Source organism: Epinephelus fuscoguttatus, linkage group LG1 (genome assembly GCF_011397635.1).
Source record: "Epinephelus fuscoguttatus linkage group LG1, E.fuscoguttatus.final_Chr_v1".
Taxonomy (NCBI): domain Eukaryota; kingdom Metazoa; phylum Chordata; class Actinopteri; order Perciformes; family Serranidae; genus Epinephelus; species Epinephelus fuscoguttatus.
This window is the reverse complement of record NC_064752.1, coordinates 14,786,881-14,808,824: the sequence shown is the minus strand read 5'-3', so window position 1 is coordinate 14,808,824 and position 21,944 is coordinate 14,786,881. Positions and strand designations below refer to the sequence as shown.

General features: G+C 41.1%; 1 protein-coding gene across 8 annotated transcripts in view; it reads left to right on the top strand.

Moving 5' to 3' along the window:
* The window catches only part of nav1b (neuron navigator 1b), a 155,416-nt gene that overhangs the window by 71,019 nt on the left and 62,453 nt on the right, over nt 1-21,944 (top strand). For 5 of the 8 annotated variants that reach the window (XM_049591141.1, XM_049591112.1, XM_049591121.1 and 2 more), the window contains exon 4: nt 17,390-17,492. In XM_049591141.1, coding sequence (XP_049447098.1) covers nt 17,390-17,492 — 103 coding nt within the window. Of the gene's footprint in view, nt 1-4,369; nt 5,396-17,389; nt 17,493-21,944 lie in introns of those variants that run through there. The other 3 variants (XM_049591132.1, XM_049591150.1, XM_049591162.1) reach the window with 3 other exon arrangements.

The window sequence follows — 21,944 nt, the reverse complement described above, 5'->3', positions numbered from 1 at the left end:
TCTACAGCAGAAATGACCATGTCTACAGCCTGGTACACAAAACGGTTTTGGTCTCTACAGCTAATTTCAACATTTATGACAACTGCACAAGGGATGAAATTTGTTATAACTCACCCATTTACATTTTACTTAGGCTTGAAGTTACGTACATTTAAGGGCGGGGCTGCTTGAGCGAGATGGTGTTAAAGTCTCTGAGTCAGATCCACCCCTCGCTCCTCCACAGCTCCACCCTCTCATTTAATTACAGTCACTTTTGGTTCCAAAAATCCAAGTTAGCAACGGCTAAAATGCCAAAGTTGAGGCTTCAAAAAGGGAGTCCACATACCAATGGGTGACTTCACAGCCACAACAAAGTCTGTGGATTATCTTGAGTTACCGGGTCACGTTATCTTGACCGAGACATCGCTGCTGATTTTTTCAAATTTATTTTTTTTGGCACTTTGAGCACCACAAGCTGAGTGCCATCTAGTTCTGTTATATTTAAGAGAAGGCCGACATCTCTACAGCTGATATCTCCAACACTTGACAACTCATGACACAACAATCTAGACTCCTAAGCAGCACTACAGGTTAGAGGAAAAATATGTATTTTTGATTTGGGGGTGAACTGTCCTTTTAAAGGAATAGTTAAAAGCTATATAAATTGTTTATAGCACTCACCTCCCTAGACTCTCTGGTCCCAGACTAAGTTTTGGCATTAAGGATAACAGAGGACTTTATAAATAAAAGCATATCAGTGCAAACTGACTTTGAAGGAGTCCAAATGAAAGCCGGCAAAAGAGTTTTTACAAAGAGTCTGAAAACTTTCCTTCATAGGAAATGATTTGTTTAGCAATGGTTTACCAAAAATGGTTTGGCTTAGGGTTTGATCCAAGGCAGGCTAGATACAGTTTATATTGTTTTTGGTGAAATATTCCTTTAACCCCTGATAGGAGGATTTTTGCATAGATGTCCCACGATAACATCAAAGGCTTGCAATAAATTTGGCATGTAGGAATTTGTTATCTTATGATTCATTAAAAAAAAAATTCCCACCCCTTAAAAAGAAATAAGCTATTCAATGTATCATGGGAGTGAGGTCACAGCCGGTGGTCTGGAGTCAGCAGGAACTCGTGATGAGGAGGAACAAGATGTGACATTGTTTCCACAAACTAATTGCCAGATCAAACGACCTCACTGGTCCGTGAGCCACCCCAGGTGCCCTGAAAGCCAAATAAAAAAAGCAGTGGAGTGTGGTGCAAACCTATTGTGAGAGTTAGAGCGGTACCCTCTGGGCATTGTAGCTAACAGGTCAATCATATCCAGAGGATCAGCACCAGCTAGCACACTTGCATTCAGAGCTGTGTTGCGGAAAAGAGGAACTTAATCACCAGCGCTGGTTAAACAAGAAATATTATTTGATGAGCACATCATAACAACACGAGGGTTGCATCACAGCAGTTTATGGAAAAGGTGGATGTATTTTTGGCAGCTGTGTTTGTGCAGAGGTCTGGTGCAGATGACATGCAGGCAGTGAGAGAGGGTGGTTTCCATGGAGCAGCGCTGCATGTGAGCGCTGCAGAGCCTCCTCAATCCTCTGGAGAGACGACTGTGTGGAATATCTTAGAAAGATGATTACACTCATATGTTTGCAGAGAAGAAGAAAAAAAAGACCCTGCCTGAAAACAATGTGACTGGATTTTCAATTTAACACAGTCGCGCGTGTGTGTGTACATGTGTCTTACACTGACGAGACGACATTTCCAAAGTGTGGTTTTGGGTGTGTTCCTTGCTTACACTGGCACATCTTGTCGCTCGCTCAGTCTGCTGGAGTGAAGTCATTTGGCCGATACACTTTGGGGATTTTAAGCCAAGTTTTCTTTTTTATTTTTTTTGTCAAGCAGTGGACAAAACTGTACAATCATTTTTGTTGGTTAAACAGTTTTCACAAACATCTCAGTATCAGGTTTGGGAGGTAAGGGAATACAAGTAACTAAATTACATATTTAAAATACAAAATTTGAGTCACTGCACTCGTTAAAGTTGCAGCTACAGTTTAAATAGGTGGTATTCTGAATACAATTACTGTATTATAGAATTGGAAATAGATTATTGAGAGGATTACTTTTTTGTTTTGTTTTATTTGCTCCAACATCATGTCCCAGCTGAATGCAACGCAAGTGAGTGTCAGTTTGATTGCATTTTTTAATGGGATTTTCCAACTGAAACTGGAGGGAGGTCGCAAGGAATTAGAAAGTTTCTTGGAAATCACGAGGGCTAATTTTATTTATTTTTTATTTAATTCAACCCATATTTAACAAGGAAAGTCCCGTTGAGATCAGTGATCTCTTTTATGAGGATGACCTGGCCAAGACAGCAGCACACAAAAAAATTACAGCCAAAAAACCACACCATAAAATACATAAGATACACAAGAACATGTAAAAATATAAGAACACCGACGCACAATGGCAAGACCCAACTGACTCATTCATCCTTGTACGAATGAGAGCTTCAAGGTTATTTCAAGTACTTTTCCGCTAAATATTACAGTATAAAATGTGTGTTTTCTGCATACAAATGTAGAAAGATGGAAAGTACTTGACCATGTTTTAAGTGGTTGCATCTCCAGTTGAGCGCACAGCTGAGAGCTAACGTATGTGGTTTGTTTACATGATGTAACAGAAGTATTTTTGTTTTTTATTTTTTACCTTTATTAAAGAGGAGGTCCCATTGAAACTAAAAATCTCCTTTAAGGGCGAGACCTGGCTGAGGTAGCATCCAATCAAAACACATTAAAAATGCAACAAATACAACATATAATACAAACATCCACAATAAAACAACCTTTCAAACACAGTGGCCTCTCAAGAAAAACAAGCACATGGGGTAGAAGGTTTATTAGTGGATAGCTCCTTGAGATGAACCATCTCGTTTTCGAGGGGGTCCCACACAAAACACACAACATGCTTCATTACAGTGGACAACATAAATCATACATACATGGCTCTCATTTACCGACCCACCCCGACATCATTCCCATAAGACCGCAATACCCACACACAATAAAAGGGATGTATATGCCACAAGACACCTGGAGCATCAATATGATAATAATAACAACAATAGTAGTAGCAGGCCTTACAATACAAGAGGACAGGAAGACATTAACATCACAAACAGTAACATAATGTTTTTAGATAATAAGTTTTTAAAGAGAGGCAGTGAGTCAGCTGTTCTTCTGTTGGTCAGCAAATTATTCCAGTCAGAGGGAGCTTTGAATTTAAGGGCGTGTCTGCCAATTTCTTGGTTAGTTTTGAATGTCTCATCAGCATGTTGCTATCACCACATTCTTAATGATGCCCTCAAAGTCATTATTGGATCATATGTGTTTCTTATTTTAGACCTTATTGAAGATTGTTCCATGCCCATGGTGCATAGTAGGAAGAAGGTGTCACTCACTTGCAGTCAGGACACGGTTTAAAATTCATGTGAGGCATGCTTGAAAAAGGTGTGCACAGTGCACCTGCCACACGACAATGGCAGAGGAGATGCACAGCTGGGAAACTGTTGTATGTTTTTGGCATGTATAGTACATATAAGACCCAGTCAAATCAGCTCAGCAGGAAGACTTTGAAGTATCCCAAAAGTAATCCAGAGTATTTAGAATATGTTACTTAGTTTGAGTAATCCAATGAAAAATGGTACAGATTTCATTTTAGGGCATGTCTTCAGTGATCTGGAGTGAGATATGTTTCAAAAGTAACCCTTCCAATTTAACATCCATGTCATCATTAATGATATTATACAAGAAGAATCCATTAATAGCAGGATGACACTCTGCTGATTTTTAGCATATGATTTATGCAGCTGTTAATCTGGAACTGATATGGTAAGGAAGCTCAGACAGGATCAAGAGATAATCTGGATGCTCCAGTTGTTGCATTGTGTGGGCTGATAATTTATGCTATGCTCTCTAATTACATATCTAAACATGTATGCATTCACATTAATAACACGTCCACTACCATCACAAATCATGCATCATGTTGAGTGTATTGAACAGGGAGCACTGGAGGTGAGGGTGGGAGGGGGAGGGGAAGAACAAAGGAATCAGAGGATATGGTGGGAAAGCGTGTGTAAAGAGGAGAATGGTGCCTGGGTTTAAAAGCCACAGATGATCGTTTCCCATCGCTCTTTTGCTTTTCGCATATTCAGCTGAGACACGGCGTAGCATCTTTAAATGAAGGGGGAAAAAGAGGAAGGAGGAGGAGGAGGAGGGAGGATGGGAGGGGAGTCGGAGGCGAGGGAGAGGCAGCAGAAAGCAGGGGGAGGAGGGAGTGTTTTTTTGCGTCCGCTGCCGCTGTCATTCCGCTGCTGCGCGGTTCAGCGGCAGGAGGCTGTGCTGAAGGGAGGAGTGTGGAAAAAAAATCAGAGGAAAGGAGGACGGGAGGGAAGGAAGGAGAGAAAGGGAGTGCCTGGGCAGCACTGCAACAGCTGCAACTGCAGCAGCCTGTCAGGAGGAAAGAGGGAGAGAAAGAGACGGAGGGGAAGGAAGAGGAGGCTGCAGGACTGCCTTAAAGGAGGCATTTTTGTATGTATGGTTTTCCACAAGAAAAAGGGTTTGATACGGAAGCCTGTTTTCTCCCTTGCTGATGCTTTTCTATATGGTCTCATGCAGGAGGCATGCTTGGAAATAGTGTGAAAGGCAGAGAAGGAGATTTGAAGATGGAAAGGACGGATAGCACAAAGGCATACGGCCAAGCAGATGGCAAAGGAGTTGGTATGGCAGCTAAGAGGGCCAAGTCTGGAGTGCCCCAGAGCACACAGAGGAGTGAACTGAAGGTGTACCGGGCGGGCAGCTCTGAGGGCAGGATACCAGTGCCCTCCAATCTCCGCAAGCAGAGGTCTATGACAAACCTGGCTGTGCTCACTGATGCTGAGAAGAAGTTGCACCTTTATGAGCCCAAGTGGTGTGATGACATGGCCAAGCCCGGAGCGGGCCAGACCAAGACGGGCAAGCCAAAGACAGCAGGGGGTGGCAGCAGTGCCGGAGGGGGTGCCCCGCTCTCAAGAAACCTATCCAAATCTGAACACTCGCTGTTCCAGGGCAAACCCAAGCCCTTCAGCCCTCTGGCTGCTCCATCTGCTCTGGGCAAACAGAGCCGTATACCTCGTGCTCCGTTTGCTGAGGTGAAGCCCCTGAGCAAGGCACCTGAGGACGGGAAGTCAGATGACGAGATCCTCTCCAGCAAAGCAAAGGCTGCTAAGAAGCAGGGAGCCGGAGCCGGAGGGGAGTCCGGCTCCAAAGGCCAGGGGGAGGAAGGGGGAGACAAACCCTTCCTGAAGGTGGACCCAGAGCTGGTGGTGACAGTGCTGGGCGACCTGGAGCAGCTGCTCTTCAGTCAGATGTTAGGTGAGTACGACAGAGCAGTCTTGATGCTGCTACCACCCCAGGGCCCATACAGTATGTGTGGTGGCCATGTGCTACAAACGCCCCGCTTGTACGATCTCAGTGCTTCTCAGCAGCACGCCCCCTTTGATACAGCCACCACTCGGCACCTGCTTGCTGCTGCAGACCCACATTCCCCCTGAACGGATTTTATGCAGCAAACCAACTGAGAAAAAAAACAAGACATCCTTGTTTTGTTTGCAGAGCATGCCCCTCTTCCTATTATTTCATTGAATCCTGCATCAGTTTTCTTTTAACTGTGAAAATACCAAAGCTACAGTGATGCTCTATTGTTCCTACTCCTCCAGCATGTCGCTCAGGTGTCTGAGGCTTGGTGCCATTGATTATGTGAAATATGCCTGCTCCTTATCGTAGCATTGCCGGCTGATTGCATGAAAAAAGCCTGAGGGGTTGGGGATTATTACCAGCAGACTGATGTCCTTTCTAAAGCTCTTGTTTGCTGCAACATGTGCCGATGCACTCGAGGGTCCATCCACCGCTCCACGTTCGCCTCCATAAAAAGAGAGGTGGGAAAGAAGGCATGCCATATTGAATTCATTTTAGGCACACAGACACATATATAGCCTCCTCCCTGCTCCATTCATCTGTAGAGCTCTGACAGATGGTTTACACCCTGTCTACTACAGCGGTGGAGAGAAAATGGCTTTCTCTCAGGAGGTGTGGATCAGGTTCATCAGCAGGAAGGGCTTGATGAATAATAATGGTATTGATCAGATCATGGTGCCTGTGATTCTGATGACTTCATCAGTTTTTGTTATTTTCTTTGTGTGTCAAAACATGCCTTCTTGTTTGACTGCAGGTGTATGTATCTGTTTACGGGTTGTATTTCAGTCACATGACAGCAGAAGGTGTCATTGTTTGTGGAGACTTTAGGATTCGGTTTTACCCCAGACTTGGAGTTCAAATCCAGTTCTCCTCTCTTTTTGCTTCAGGGTTATATTTGACATCTTAGATTTTGGTTATTTTACTCTTCAAACCCTGAATCTTTTGGCTGTTTTTGTTGTTTTTGAAAATTTCTTCCTTTAATGCATAAAACTGCAAAGGGGTTTACAGCTTTAACGTCAGTGTTTTGGTTTTTGATGACACTTTCGGAAGGTTTTTTTTTATTTTAAAGAGGTAGTTCAGATCTTTTGAGGTGGGGTTTGTATGTGTTACTTACCCATACTCGCTGTGTTTACATACAGCATGGTAGATGTCGGGTGCCACGCCTCCTGTTTGGAGCAAAAGGGAAAAGCATTTTGTAAAAGCTGTAAAATGCATTTTGGCCACCTAAAAAAGTCAATAATAGTTTAAGTGTATGCTATAATGAGAATATTTTTACTGCTTTACTTTGACGCAGACAGCTCTTTTTCACAGCTGTAGTTCCCCATCTATGCCCTTGTCAAAGCCACCAGACTCCACTGACGAAAACAGTAATTTTAGCTCATTGAACACAGGAACTGCTGGTCTACCGCTGCTTGGATCAGTTAATTTGTTTATGTTATTGTGTGAATTCAACGAACTCGTTTAAATGCCAAAGTCACATAACCTCACAAACCAACTAACTGATTGAGCCAGTGTTGGACTAGCAGCTCATGTGCTCAGCTATGTTAAATCACTGTTTTTCTCAATTGAGTCTGGCTTTGAAGAGAGCAAGCTTGAGTTCCCCATCAGATATCGCTGTCTGATGGCAAAGTGAAGAAGTGGTGAGTCGCATCACATCCACAAATATATAAAAATATATATTCTAAATATATATTCTAAAAAAATATAGAAAAAATATATTCTAAATATAGCGAACACCTAAACTGTTGCAGATTTTTTTTCTGGTGGCTTAAATACATTTTGTTGCTGCCCCCATCCTCAGCAGTGCATTGCTTAGTCTTGCGTGATGGTACTTTTGCCTGCTTCTCCAAACTAGGAGCGTGCTGACTGACTTTTAATGTATGTCATACTCTGACAATGAAAAAGTACCTCATACAACACTTGAGAAGATCCGATCTGTCCCTTTAAAGAACAGGAAGATTAGAGTGCACATTTTTCAGACATTGACAGTTTGCATTAATTCATATCCCGAGAGTCCTGTCATGGTTCAAGCATGTCATATACCAACAAGGCTTTCATGTACTATTCAGTTATTTGTCATCCCATTACTCTGATATCATCAGGAGAGCAATGTTCTCTGTTGCATCTTAATGAACACATTGGTGGTGATTTAATCTGTTATCCACGCCTCATTAGCCTATATGGACGTCTATCAGTCATATCAGTCACACTAAGAACTGTAAACAATAACAAGGATATCATGGATAGCAGTATGGCAGCATTGGGTTTTTTTTGTTTGAAACTACGACTGACATCTCTAAAAGCTCTGCAGAATCCGGCACCACACCCACGTCTGCTTTATTAACCTAATTGCATAAAATTTGCAGCAGAACGCCTCGAGCTGGTACATCTTTTCTCCTCAGTGTTACGCTTCAATCTGCAAGATGTTTCCAAAATCAATCAAAAGTCATTACTCCTGAAAAAAGGGCGTTTATTATCTAAATGAATTATTCATCTTCATTTACGATGCTAATCCCATGCGGGCCTTTGACACGAGTCAAGTGCTTTTGTGCCCTTGAAAGGAAAATGAGCCACAAAAATAGAAACAAAACATGGTGATAGAGGGGCGGGGGAACTATTGCAGCACCAGTTATTGACTTAAACTGATCAGCAACATGAAGAAAAATATCTTTAATTACAGTGATGTTCTGCATTCATGTCAGTATTATCTGATTACTCCTCGCTGCAGATCAGACTGCAACTTTTTCTCTCGTGCCCTTACTATACATGTAACAGTGCACACACTTGTTACTGTAAATAGATCTTTTTATTCATAGTCTACTATACATTCATGGCCTACTTAATGCTTAATACTGTGCTCTGCTTCTGCAGCATATCTCATTATGAGCTCGCTAAAAGGATGCTTTTATTTCTGTCCATAGAGGGTCTCTTTGTGTACCGTTTAAACTCCTCATGTAAGTTTGTGCATGGTGGCTGTCCTACAGTACTGGAACATTGGTTTCCTCATCACAAGACAAGGCCGCGTATTATATAACAAAATAAAGAAACACTTTCATCCAGACCGAACTGAATTTGAGGCATTTATTTTGTAGTTTTATAATCTTACAAAATACTTACAACTTCTGTTCAACTCAGGTCCTCTTCCTTGTCACGCAAAGTGATTGTCTGTCGTGTAATAAATGAAAGTAGACTCAAATTAGTTGCTTGAAAATGATGACTGTACCATGACAAATAGATTCCAGGTCATTAGGACAATAGATACACTATACCCACGATGAAAGCAGAAGATAAGAGTAGTGCAGACAGCAGGACTCCTGGAAAAAGGGGATGAGCAAACCTCATTTCATCGTAATTATATGTGATCTGTCATGCAAGATTTCAAACGTAGCGATGGCCTACAGCTATGAGGAATCATGGTGGAGCAGTGAAATAGGTATACGGGTGAAGCAATGGTCACGGATTGAATTATTTGGAGCTACACAGGCACGCAAGGGTCACAAAACATTGACTCTTAAAGGTATAGTACAGGTATAGGTAACATGAACTCACACTCATAATCAAGTTATATCTGATGATGTACTGTTTGCATACCTCAGTTGGAGTGGCACATAGCCTCGGTTAAATTAGTGCCTCTTTTATAAATTTCAAACATGTGCTAAAGAAGAGTTATGAGCAAGATCAGTAGCTTCTTTGTATATTAAGTCATGCTTTGGTGTGCTGACCGGATGGAGGGTAGTACCAACACTGTGCTGATGATGTTTACGGCTTTCTAGTTGATCAAATTGGGAAAAAACAAGGGCCACTGTAAGTCACGAGTACAAGCAGTCTGACTGAGAAACAGCCCAAGATGTTGATCAAAAACCTTCGTCGTGAGTCTGAAGGAGCAGAGTCAACTAATGTCAAATGTTAACACTAAAGTGCTGTGTTAAACATGCCTCAAGTTGGATGTAATAACAACGTGCTGTGACAAAACCCAGAATTCAACTGCGTTTCACCAGACCTCTGTAGATAGGAACAGGGTTCTCACGGTCATGGAAAACAAAAATCACAGTTTCATTTTCCAGGCCTGAGAAAGTCATGGAATTTCATGTGTAATGAAATTAATTGTTACAGTAATCTCCTGCAGATAACATTCCAGGTCTATGAAAGATAATGGGAATTTTATTTTCTGTCGCTGTTGACGTAACGTAGCTCTAATACGCACCAATGTGCAACAAGGTTTTGTTTACTATTACATACATTATTTCATTTTCTCCTTACATTCTGTCTCTCGCTTCATGTATGCCAGCTACTGATGTAGGGTCAGTGTCCAGTTTACCTATGCTAGCCCCACTGCTACTTTTAAACTGTGCTGCTGAGATGGAACAATGTTCGTTTTAGACATTGTGAAGGGTCATGGAAATTTTATAATGGGTCCTTGAAAAGTCATGAAAAAGGTTTGAAATTTTGTCCATGAAAATGGCCCAGAAGAAAATAGTAGCTAAAGTTAGCTAACGTTAGCTAGTAACATGTTGGTGAAGATTCTCAGTCATCCAGGTCATGGTAATCTTAAGAGCTATATCGTAGGCAACTGGACTTGCTTGAGTTTCTTGAAGGCGTTTCATCTCTCATCCAAGAGGCTTCTTCAGAAGACCTTTCACCCTTTGTGTTTCAGGTGAAGTGTCTTCAAGAAACTCGAGCAAGTCCAGTTGCCTACACTATAACACTGAAGGTTAGCTAGTAACTGTAGCCTGACAACAGTGCATCCATATATTGACTTGAAATACAAAAGACAGGCATTCTTAAGCACATTTACTCATCTGGCCCAAAACAAGACAGCAGTTGTTTCAGCCATGGACCCAACTGCACACAAAATAGTTATCATCTATTAGACTCCTGAAAGCTTTCATAGGCACGCTGTGTAAAGGTGAAATAAACATCACGAATGCTTTGCTACAAGCAGAATCTAGAGCTATGTTTGATAAGGTGCTACATGTTCCTCCTCTGGATGTTATTCCTCGGTGGCAGGATGGTTGGAGCATTCACGGGTACCAGCTGCAGGGTTGTCAGCTGGGGGCCATCACTCCTTGATGTTTCGCCCCTTTAAACCCAGAACATCTCAGGATGGTGGGGCATTAGGGACGTCTCCCTACCACTCCCTGCAGCTGGACCCGGGACTATGCGAGGCAGGGGCGTCCTTCTCCTTGAGCCAGGTCTGAACCTTACTGGATACCTCTTGCACCTTGGCATGGGGCAGTGAAGACTAGGATTAACCTTCGCCCTTAGAGGGGTTCCAGCTCCGGGCTCTGGTCAACCGTAGCCATCTTGAGCTTGTCTTGGCTGCCATGGCTGTCTTGCTGGTGGTTTTCTTTAGTTGTGTGGGTTCCAAACTGATCTTTTGTAAGAAATAGCGCACTGATGTTGATGGGAAACCACGGCAGCCGACCTCAATAGGAAATAAGGATGCACGCCACCCTTTGACAAGGGCCTCATCAATCAAGTCCCGGTACTTTGCTTTCTTTAACTGGTGAGAGATGGCTAGCCTATCCTCCCAAGGGACTGTAAGTTTGGCAACCAAAATGGTTTTCGTGCTCCTTGATATTAAGATTAACATTAGTAGCATTAGGAGGTCTGGAGGATGAGGCAATTTCTAATGACTTTTCCTCATTTTGTATGGATCATATCCAACATAAGTCGTTGGATAAGTCATAAACGTCTTTATTTGGGGGTGGTGTTTGACAAAACTGTTAGCCAAAGCTGCAACATGAAGTTTTTCAGCTTGTAGGAAACAAAGAAGAAGTGGATTTGAGAATCAGGAATCAAGATTTAATTTGAATAATGACTCTAATAAGTTGTAGCCATTCACTGTGAGCAATGTATGTGGCCCTCAACAACGAGATCACCCACTTCTCCTTCTCTTTGATCACTGTGTTTCTTTTCATTGAAGCGCGCAAGTTATTTTCATCATATATCATCATTTTTTACGAACTGTATCACTTGCCATTGTGAGAAAGTCTGAAAAGCTCTAGGTCCATTTCTGGCAGAAGAAAAGCATCCTCTTCTGGTTTAGTGCCATAAAGTGACCTCATTTTTTTCTCTGTCAAGTAGCTCAGATTCCCTGTGAAATCTGATCCAATGAAAACAGACTTTAAAATGAACCGAAGAGGCAAATAAAGACTGTTGTTCCACTCACTGATGATCTTATTTTGTTGTGGAAATTTGAATAGAAATCAAACCAATGTCTAAATCAATTGGGGCAACGAGTGGGACCTTTTTAAAAGTTGATTAGTCAGTGTTTATAGGGTTAATAACTAAGGGCCTGTAGCAGTATTTTAAAATTAATTTAGCCATACTTTAATCTGTTGGCACTGTGTCAATACAGAGCACTTCTTGTGGCATTGCATCATTCATGGGTCTTTCCCGATTCACATCTGCTTCAGTATTCTGTCCGAGTTTTCCCTCTCTGTATTGACGGCATCACTGCAATGCAGCGTGCCAGAGGACTGTCAGTCACCGCACAGGAACACAGTGCATAATGCATACAGTTTATACTCAAAACAGCTGTGATTCACATGTGCGCTCTGCGTCCAGGATTCAGGTTTGAATATTTTCCCAGGAAGTCATCATGAATAAATTAGCAGCGTCCCACATTAAGAACGTGGTCAGTGGGGTTTGTGGATGTGATGCGACTCAGAGATTTATTCCTGGACTCAAGGACTTTCAAGGACCACAGTGGAAATAAGTGTTGGACCGTATTTTGTTAGCCTTAAAATAAGTAGATGTTATTCTGTGTCTCCTCTCTCATGATGTCAAATAAAATAAACTTAACTAAACTGAATATCTGTTTGGGGTCACAGGAGCTTGTGACTATCCAAGTTTAGGCTGGGAGAGGGGTAGAAACTCCCTAGGGCAACCCTGTCTCCTGGAAATTGGGTTTATATGCAACAATTTTGCACTACCAAGTGTGTTTTTTAAGGTCTCCAACAAGTCCTCCAACCAACACGACCACATATGTTGTTTGTTCCTGTCTTCTAATATGACCCACAGGAGTGTTTCCCAAATTAGTGCCCCTGTTAGGTAAAGGAAAAGAATCATGGTTGGTTTGACATGAGGCGAGGTGACGTGACAACCTGACATTAACATAACTTAATAAAAGTCAGTGCGAACGTTTGGTGTCATAATGGACACCAACACTGGTCTCCTGGGTCAAAGTTGTGTGTTTTTCGACCTTTCCAACCACCCCGACCACCTCCCCAAGCAGGCTGTCTCACTTTTTATACCACGTCATCGGATTTCCATCTTTGCTTCCATCGTAATTACAATGGCCATTAGAGTTCGTTGTCACTAAGTGGAAACCGGGGTTATAAAAAGCTGCATGAACCAATGACTGTATATAAAGATGGACAGCTCATCTCCACCAGAGTCCTGCACTGGGTCGGGTACCTGCGGGTAAACAGGTGATTTGCGGGTGTTTTTTAAAAAAAAAAAATTTCCCGGGGTCGGATCTGGGTGGAAAAAATAACATGTGGGTCAGATCACGGGTTTTAGATAAACACATCAGTCATTAGTTCGGTATTAGTTCGTGTTTTAACGGGTCGTACCGGGTTGTGGTACTAATTGGCCTGATGCGTGGGTTTGCGGTTCGGGCGCGAGTTTGTATGTTGCCGGGTCGGGTCGGGGCGGATCTTGAAAACTGGACCCGTGCAGGACTCTGATCTCCACTACCTCCCATTATACACAGAGCCAAAATGTTTTGGATATGCCTGTGAGTAAAAGCTAGTAAGCCTGTTTGGGAACGTGGCCGTGAAAGTTGAATGGGTCAAAAAACACATGACTTTGACCCAGGGGACCTACACCAGCACCACTTCCATCTTGTCCTGGTGACATTATTTGGAGCCAGAGTCTGTGCAATAGGGATCTCCATCATATTAAGCTTCCGCTGTCTGTCCAATCACAAGCAACGCCAATGACCGCGACCATGTACAACTGTCAATCATGACCTCACACCCCCTTTTTGGAGCATCAGGTAACTTAATTAAAACCAAACTAAACCAAACATCAGTCTAATAAGATCGATCTAAAATGACAACAGCCATCTTTTGGAGAAATTTATGTGATATGTACTTGATTTTTTTTAGTTTGGTCCATGTCTCATCTGCTAACATGGAGGGGGTGGGGTTTATGACCTGTACTGCAGCCAGCCACCAGGAGGCGATGGAGATGTTTCGGCTTCACTTTTGGGGAACTCTCATGTCGTCCATCTTTATTACACAGGCTATTGTGTTGTTTTTTTTGGGACAGTCTCCCTTAAGTAAATATAATGTCTCCCAGATTACACTTCCTATTAATATGAAGGAATGCTGTTAATTAACATATCTGACCAGTTCTAAAAATGTCAATACTCAGTGGTCAAAATATTCACTAATAAATGTTTTTCATTTGTTTTCTACCACATTATCAGATTTTGTAGTGCAGATTATGACTGTGGCAATTAAAGCATTATAAAACTTTTTATGCTTATGTTCATAGCACTTTGTTAAGGTAAGGAAAATATCATAGTTTTGGTTTAATACAGAAAAAAGTCAGTGGTGACTTGAAGCACAAGACAGAATGTATGTGGTTTATACACATGTATTAAAAACCACAATATTTTGCTTTTCTGTAAACACAAGGCAGGCAGTGATTACGTTTGTCACCAATTACTGTACATAACAATTTGGTGCTGTATAAACGTAATTTCCAGGAGACCATGTTTCCCGGGGAGGTCTCTAGTCTTTAAACTAGTGTATATAAATAGGAATCAATAAACGATAGAATCATATTCAGCAGCTTTACTGCTAGAAAAAGATGAATAAAGTATACTTTGCCACTTTTCCACTCCGTTGTTGTATACTCACACACCCACACATGCACAAACAGGATCTATACACATGCATTATGTATGGAGACATGTCAGAGTCTGGGGGCTGCCTCACAGGATGGCGCCCCGAGCAGTTGGGGTTTGGTGCCTTGCCCAGGAAACGAACTGGCACCTCTCCAGCTACCTAAGACTTGGTCCATGCGGGGACTTGAACAGGCGACTCTCTGGTTCCCGAGCCAAGTCCCCACAGACTGAGCCACCCCAGCCGCACCAGTTTTCCCCCTATATTTAATGTCCACAATTTATTCATGCCTGTCATTTCGAATTTCTGCTAACAATCCCACAATTTTATAAATGCAAAAATAACTGTATGTTTGAATCATCATCATTTTGCGTCCAAAATTTCACTTTAATGCTCACCATAGAGCCACCTAAGTGTGTATTATATGGTGAATATTAAATGAGGACACAGCCATTGACTTACACTGATTATGAGATTAACAGTCTTTTTAATATGTCTTATAAACCCCGAGAAAAATCTGCTCCAATACAAATCAAGTTGCATTATAGAATCACGCCTCAAATATTAGACCTGAGCCCAGACAAGTTTCCATCAACATAATATTTAATATTAACTCGATAACTCATTTAGTGCGCCTCTCACAGACTCATAAATCATATTTTGCAGTGTTTGTCAATATTGTTCATACACAATACACACCTATATTAGGTTGTGCTGCTGTGTACACAAGTTTCCTAGTTATTGGTTTTTCACTGAGGCCATAAATTTAATGTATTAGGAGTATGCCTTGAGTTCTACAGTATACAGAGTTATTCTAGGTTTATATATAAGAACTTAATTTTTATGTAGTTTTCATCAACAACAATGCAGTGTGTACATTTTTTTTTCCAGCTGTATATAACATTTATACACATAATATTCAAAAATTGCCTAAAGATAAGAGGAAAACATTGTAGACATCCAGTCTGACGTGTATACAGCCAAACCCATCGGTTAGAAGAAGCAAAATTTAAATAGAAAAAAAATAGCAATTAAAAAGAAAGGTATTAAAATAATAGTACAAATTGTCCACTTCACATTATAATCACATAGATGCTGCAACATTTGTTCTACAGACAATGACATATGATGTATATGTGATATGTGCATGGAGAGAAATATAAAAGTAAACGTTTAGCAGAGCCATACTGATTGATATATCTCATTGTATTAATAAAGCCATGACAGGACTCCATCGTTTAGTTAAGGTGGATTGTTGTGATCCCAGACTTTTTGGATCGGTGTGGTGTCAGCCATCTGATGGTTGTACATTTTTAGGGCTGCTGTAAGTGGTATATATAAGGTATTTCTCCTCCCTTACATTCAGACTTTCAGGGATAATAGTTTTATATTTTAACATTTTTTTATATTTTTATTTCATTTTTAATTTTTTTCCCAGTTCAGTTTAGTTTCAGTTAGTTTCCAGAGTGGATTGTCTTGTTTCAGTTTAGTTGTTATTGTTTAAAAAGGTTTAATTTGATTTAATTTTTATTAGTTTTAGTTCTGGTTTTAGTTTTTTATTATGATATGGGAGGTATTTGATAGGGGCAACATTTAAGAAGTTCAGAACAAGAATCACAATATAAACACAACACTTTAAACAGGCAATCCCAGTCATCCCAGTCTCAAACATATTAACCAGTGCCTCCTCATGATTGTCGCATTGATAAATTTGACCAAATTGACTAAAGACATTTCCTATGTTTTTTCAAAAATATATTTTAGTTTTGTAAGTAAACAAAATTGTTTTAGTAAATTTTCATTAAGTTAAATAAAATGTTTTTTACACCTAGTTTTAGTTTTTAGTTTAGTTTTATCAACGAAGTGCAGCTTAGTCTTGTGCGGCGGCTTGATCTCGTCTTGGTCTTGATGACAGCCCTGCTGAGGTTATGGTCACATGAATGGTGTCTGGGCTTTACATTGTGTCGTGAGCATGCACCCTTTTCATGTTTACAATAAGGGTCGTTGGATGTCTCTTTAAAGCACCAGGAGATCTTGAAGTGTTGCTTGGCTGTGTGCACCATAATAACCTTCATAGTTATATGATCAGTTGCAGATTTAGGCTCCTATATCTCCAGTGCTGCTTTGTAAAAAGGATGAATGTGTTTTGAATGAGTGATCTGTATGTAAATGTGTGTGATATTGATGCCCTCCCTGCACCCTGCTGAATTAGTCCAACATCCCCTTTATGAGAGCAGCATATTATCTGATGTGTGCTCCCCTGACATCCTCCCCTCTCCTCCAGCTATTCCAGTAAATGCATTGAATGTTAATTTCTCTCTTCCCCATGAGAGTTTTGGCTTCCACACGCTGCAGTGGAAAACCCCATCTCATTTTGTTTTTGAAACAGGGTGGTTCCTCTGATTTGTTACAGCTAACAAAACAACAGTCCTAATGGTACTGTAATATTGATCTGACACCGTCATGACCCACTGGCTGCATGCTTTACATTGCACCCGGCTTCGTCCAAATAAGCTGACCTGCAGCGAAATCCTCCTGGCTGCAGTTCAGCTCATTGTTAGCCTTACAGCTTCGACTGAATGACCCTGAGTTAACGCTCAATAAAACAAAAAAACAGAAGCTCTGGAAAGAAAAAACTCCTTGAAAGAGGATCCTGGTGTGGCATGAATGTCAGGATACGTCCCCCTGGTGGGCAATCGAAGTTACAGGCAACCTTTCAGTATCTCATTTTCAAGATGTACCATGTCAGTGCAGAAGGGGGTACAGCGGTGGTTACCATGGTGAGGGAGCCCATGGAGTGAAATTTATCTGCTTAATGATGTGAACATACGTTGGCTGCGTGCTTACAAGGAAGACACCTGTCACATCAGTGCAGACACAAATAATACAAGAGAGGGTGAGTGCATGTGGAGGCAGGAAGTGTGTTTGCATTTGCATGTGTGCCCACAGTAAAACAGCAGCTTGTGTCTCTTGTTTTATTTTGACACTCTAAATATTTTATAACCTTTTGTTCTGCATGATTGGCCCACAGACCCCGAGTCTCAGAGGAAGCGGACCGTGCAGAATGTCCTTGACCTTCGCCAGAATTTGGAGGATACAATGTCGAGTCTGCGCGGCACCCAGCTTAGCCATAGGTAAGTGTACTACATCTGCATTTTAGAATTTTGTTATTGTGTCATAATAGTGCCTCCTGCCCATCGGCGCACCATCAGGAGAGGCAAACCAGGCAAATGTTTTGGACTTCTGGCACAATAAACCCCCTTAAACATCCCATAAATGTGCTACACAATGCGTTGCTGCTGCACAAAAACCCTCTAAGTGGAGGGCTTTATATAGAGTGTACTTTAAAATATTTAGGGTTAATATATTGTTCAATTTCAAGTTCAAATTTGGGATTAGAAAAGTCGTTTTTTAATTAGCTTGACCGCCGCTTGGTGTCCTCACAATGCATTCTTAGGGGGGGTGATGTTTGGCTTGATGGCCCTCCAGATTCTAGGATCGCCACTGTTCCCACACCACTGGCCAATATCATATATGCGTCAAAGACAGTGTATGTCATGAAGTCATAAAACCCTGAGTCAAATTCTGTCTTTGGTTTAAACTGAAAAGCAGCCCTCATGTGAATGAGCAACAGAAAGCCCGTTGGATCGATACCTAACACAATCATGTGTAAACAGTTGTGCTGTGGCCGCTTAGAGAGTTGCCACCTGGTGCACATCTGGCTTCCATCCTTCTTAAATCGCCCGTCTCTGTTTCATGCTCATGACTTCATTCTAGGAATCTCTGTTTGGCTCTCAAAGGCAAAAGGCCTGGACATTAATTTGTTGCAACAACCGCAACATAACAAGACACTGGTGCAGGACAGGTCTTTTTTTTTTTATTTGGACAATAAAGGTAGGAAGTAATTTCCTGTGTAGCATGAATGCACCATTCTTCTTACATGTCTTTAAACCAGCATAAGTAAATTTTTTTATATGAACAGAGGATACATTTTCTTGACTTGAAAGGGTCATCTGTGGTGCAGATATAGAGAATTATAACCCAGCTGTGCAGCTCTATGAAGCCTTTCAGCCTCTCTTAGTTTACTGTTGTGTAGGTGAGTCTAAGTTGCTCTTATTACCCCTGTAGGCAGATAAACCAGTTATAAACTACCTGCTCAGCATCAAATGTTTGACAGAGTTACTGCTTAGCTGAAAAAAAGTAGTCTGTTTTGACTTGGTATTAATGTGTGTTTAGGTGATCTGAACACAAGTGGACAGCCAACTCACATCACTGTTCACACCTGTGTGTCTCATGTGTCCTCAGCTGACCACTTGTGCTCAGCTTTCACGACTGACTCTGTCACTTAGCCTACAAGGTCAAAGGGCCCCGCACACAGTTGTTATGATACAATCTCTTTTGTGTGCTTGCTAGTCATGTTAGCTGTTGTGTCAGTACAGCTGGAGATATCACTGTCTGCAGAAATCAACATGTCTCTAAGATGATGGACGATCACCCAACACTTTGTCCAACTCATTGTAAAATGGGCAAGTTACAGAGCAGTAGAGCACTAGTAGTCACCTTAACAACCACTACATCCTGCACTCATGATGTATTTTCCTGTGAAGTGCTTGTCGGGGACACATCAGGACGCATTAGCGTATACAAACCAGAAAATAGGTGGCACGGTGCAGCAGTGGTTAGTATAGTTGTTCGAACCACAAACCCAGGATGGAGGGTTCAAAACCTTGGGGTGTGGACTTTGCATGTTCTCCCCGTGTCAGTGTGGGGTACTCCGGCTTCCTCCCACAATTAATTGGTGACTCTAAATTGCCTGTAGGTGTGAATGTGAGCATGAATGGTTGGTGGTGAATGGTGTACACTTGTTTTTAGTGCTGTCCACTTAGAATCAGATCACGCAAGACGCATATTAATACCAGGTATAAACAGGCTGAAAGACCTGGATACTTCTTGCAAACCAAAGTCGTAGCTACAAGGCCAGCTAAATACTAAATGGAGGGTAAATTGATTAGGTGGCGAGAAACATGCCTTAGAATAAATAATATTGTTGCTCTCTGTCAGCTGAATGTGTAATTACACTGTTGGACACATTAACAACAACTTTATAAGCTAGTGAACATAAAATCTGTTTTGATGTTTTTGCCACCTAGAGGCCAGAAATGAATTAAAGCAGCTATAAAGTTTCACTGTAAATGCATATCAGAGCAGATTTTGTTTTCACAGATATTTTAGTATCTGCCAATTTGTTGACCAATAACTATCAAGACTTCATAATACAGAAATGCCAAAGACAAGTTTGAGGTCACCATTATTGTAAAATTTCCTGCTGAGTACATACCTTGTTCCCCATAACCAAATATATCCAAACTTAAGGGACCTTATCGAAAATTCTAAAATTCAAAGAATGTTATTTCCTAAGATATTTTGACTCTCAAATATCAGTATTTGTATCGGCCTCAAAAGTCCAGGTAATTCACACTGCAAAGCCTCGATGACACAACATACATTTTTGACTGTTTTAATGGAGAAGTTTGATCAGCTACTACATTATAAAGCCATTTATTTGATTAAACTCCTTATGCTGCTATCAAATGGACGTCAAGCTATTTCAGCCTGAGTGACACTGAGTGATATTAAATACGCTAGATATCAATGACTGACTAAATGTTATCAGTAACAATGGGCCTCATTCGCAAACAGTATGCGTCCCGGTCCTAGCGTACAAACAAGTATATGAGAACGTCCATTTTGAAATGTAACAGTTTTGTTCTTCTTTGTGTTTTTAGATTTGGCCTGTAATGATCAGCTACTCTCACCGATCTCTAGTGCCATAAAACGTCACATATGTAAAAAGCACATAAAAGATTCTTATTGACCATCGAGCAAATGCTAAAGTGGTATACTGGAAGATATTATAGCCTGATCTATTTACGAGAGAGCGCATCTACAGAGAGCAACATAACATTTTTGAAGAGAGTGACGAAAGGCTTGTCAGCTGTTTCCATTTTTTATGTGCATAGAGCCAATTTCTGCGCTTTCTCCACGACACTCCTCTCTGGCAAACATATTTCCTTATAAAGAGAAATGGGGACGTTGCTTTATTGTCAGTTTAGAATGATTTTGATTTACTAACATACACAAGACAGTAAGAAACAAAATCAGCTGTTGCGCACGTGTCATGAATCTGCATTTATTTTGTGCACAAAGAACATTTCTATGCACATAATAGTGAACGAGGCTCAATATATTCTGTCATCCCTCATTCAGCTCCATTATCCCGTCTGTGAAACCTTGCTCTTGAGTACTTGACCTTGATCAGACCTTGTCGATGGCTGCTTGAGAAAACGTCTTGTAATTCTCAGCAGTATATAGATACCCTAAATCATTCAGATGTCTTTTAAACCAGCACTCAGTGAGTTGTTCTGTATACTTCAAGTGTTGTTGGAGTTTCGACCTCTTTAAACAAGCACTCATTGACAAAAATAAAAATTTCTCTCTCTGTGAGTTTCTGCACTGAAGTGGCAGCAGTTATCCTCCACACTGATGAATTATCCATCAACAATGGATAAAAATACTCTCATGGTTGTAGCCATTGCAATATTTATTTGGGTGAGTTGGTACATGAAGTTATGTAATGGGCAGACACAGAAGACGCTCACGGCTATTTGGAGGATGTTTCTAACCCTGACCCACTTACAACTGTTGAATAGGAAAACTTTGATATGCTCTATCAGAATAATAGAAAGAGATGTACTGTAGTTAGGACAGCATCTTTTGTAGGGTTCCTGCAGATTCTTATAAAGTCTTAAAGAACGTTGAATTAATTAATCTAAAAGTAAGACCTTAATTAGTGTTAAAATGTCTTAAATTAATCTTTCAAAAGTCTTAAAATACAAAGACATGGCAAGAGGGATTTTATGAATTTCTTTTTCTGATGTAGCATTGTTCAAACTCTAAATAATTGGTAACATCTATTTCTTTTAAGGTTATCTTGGGGGCTTTTTGCCTTTAATGACAGGATAGTTTTGAAGTGCAAAAGTGGGATAGAGAGGGGGGACAACATGAAGTAAAGGGCCACGGGCTGGAATCAAACCTGCAGCCACTGTGGCGAGGACACTGCCTTTATAGATGGGGCGCCCACTCTGCCTACTGAGCTACTGGGTACCCCAACATCTGTTTTTATAATAATTTACTAAATGGTTCTTGCATTAATGTCACGCAGATCAGGATAGCAGAACCAAGAACAACTGTGTGTGTCTCAAATCACATACATCCATTAGTACACTTCCATGTGGTATACTATGTGCACCATGTACTTATTGGCGTAGTGCGCAAATTTCGACAGGGTAGTGTTGTCTCAAACCAAACACGGCCGTTGTGCACGTACCGTAAAAGATGACAGCAAATTTCAACCTCTTCTTCTTCTTTTAATGCCTAATAACCGGCCAGTGGAGCATTACCGCCACCATTTGCCCGCAAATTTTCGCCCACCAAAATATCCATCGACTGTATTGTATTGTTGCTGTTAGCTAGATAGCAAACTAGCATTAGCATTCACATTACCAAATCATTACAGACTGCAAAAT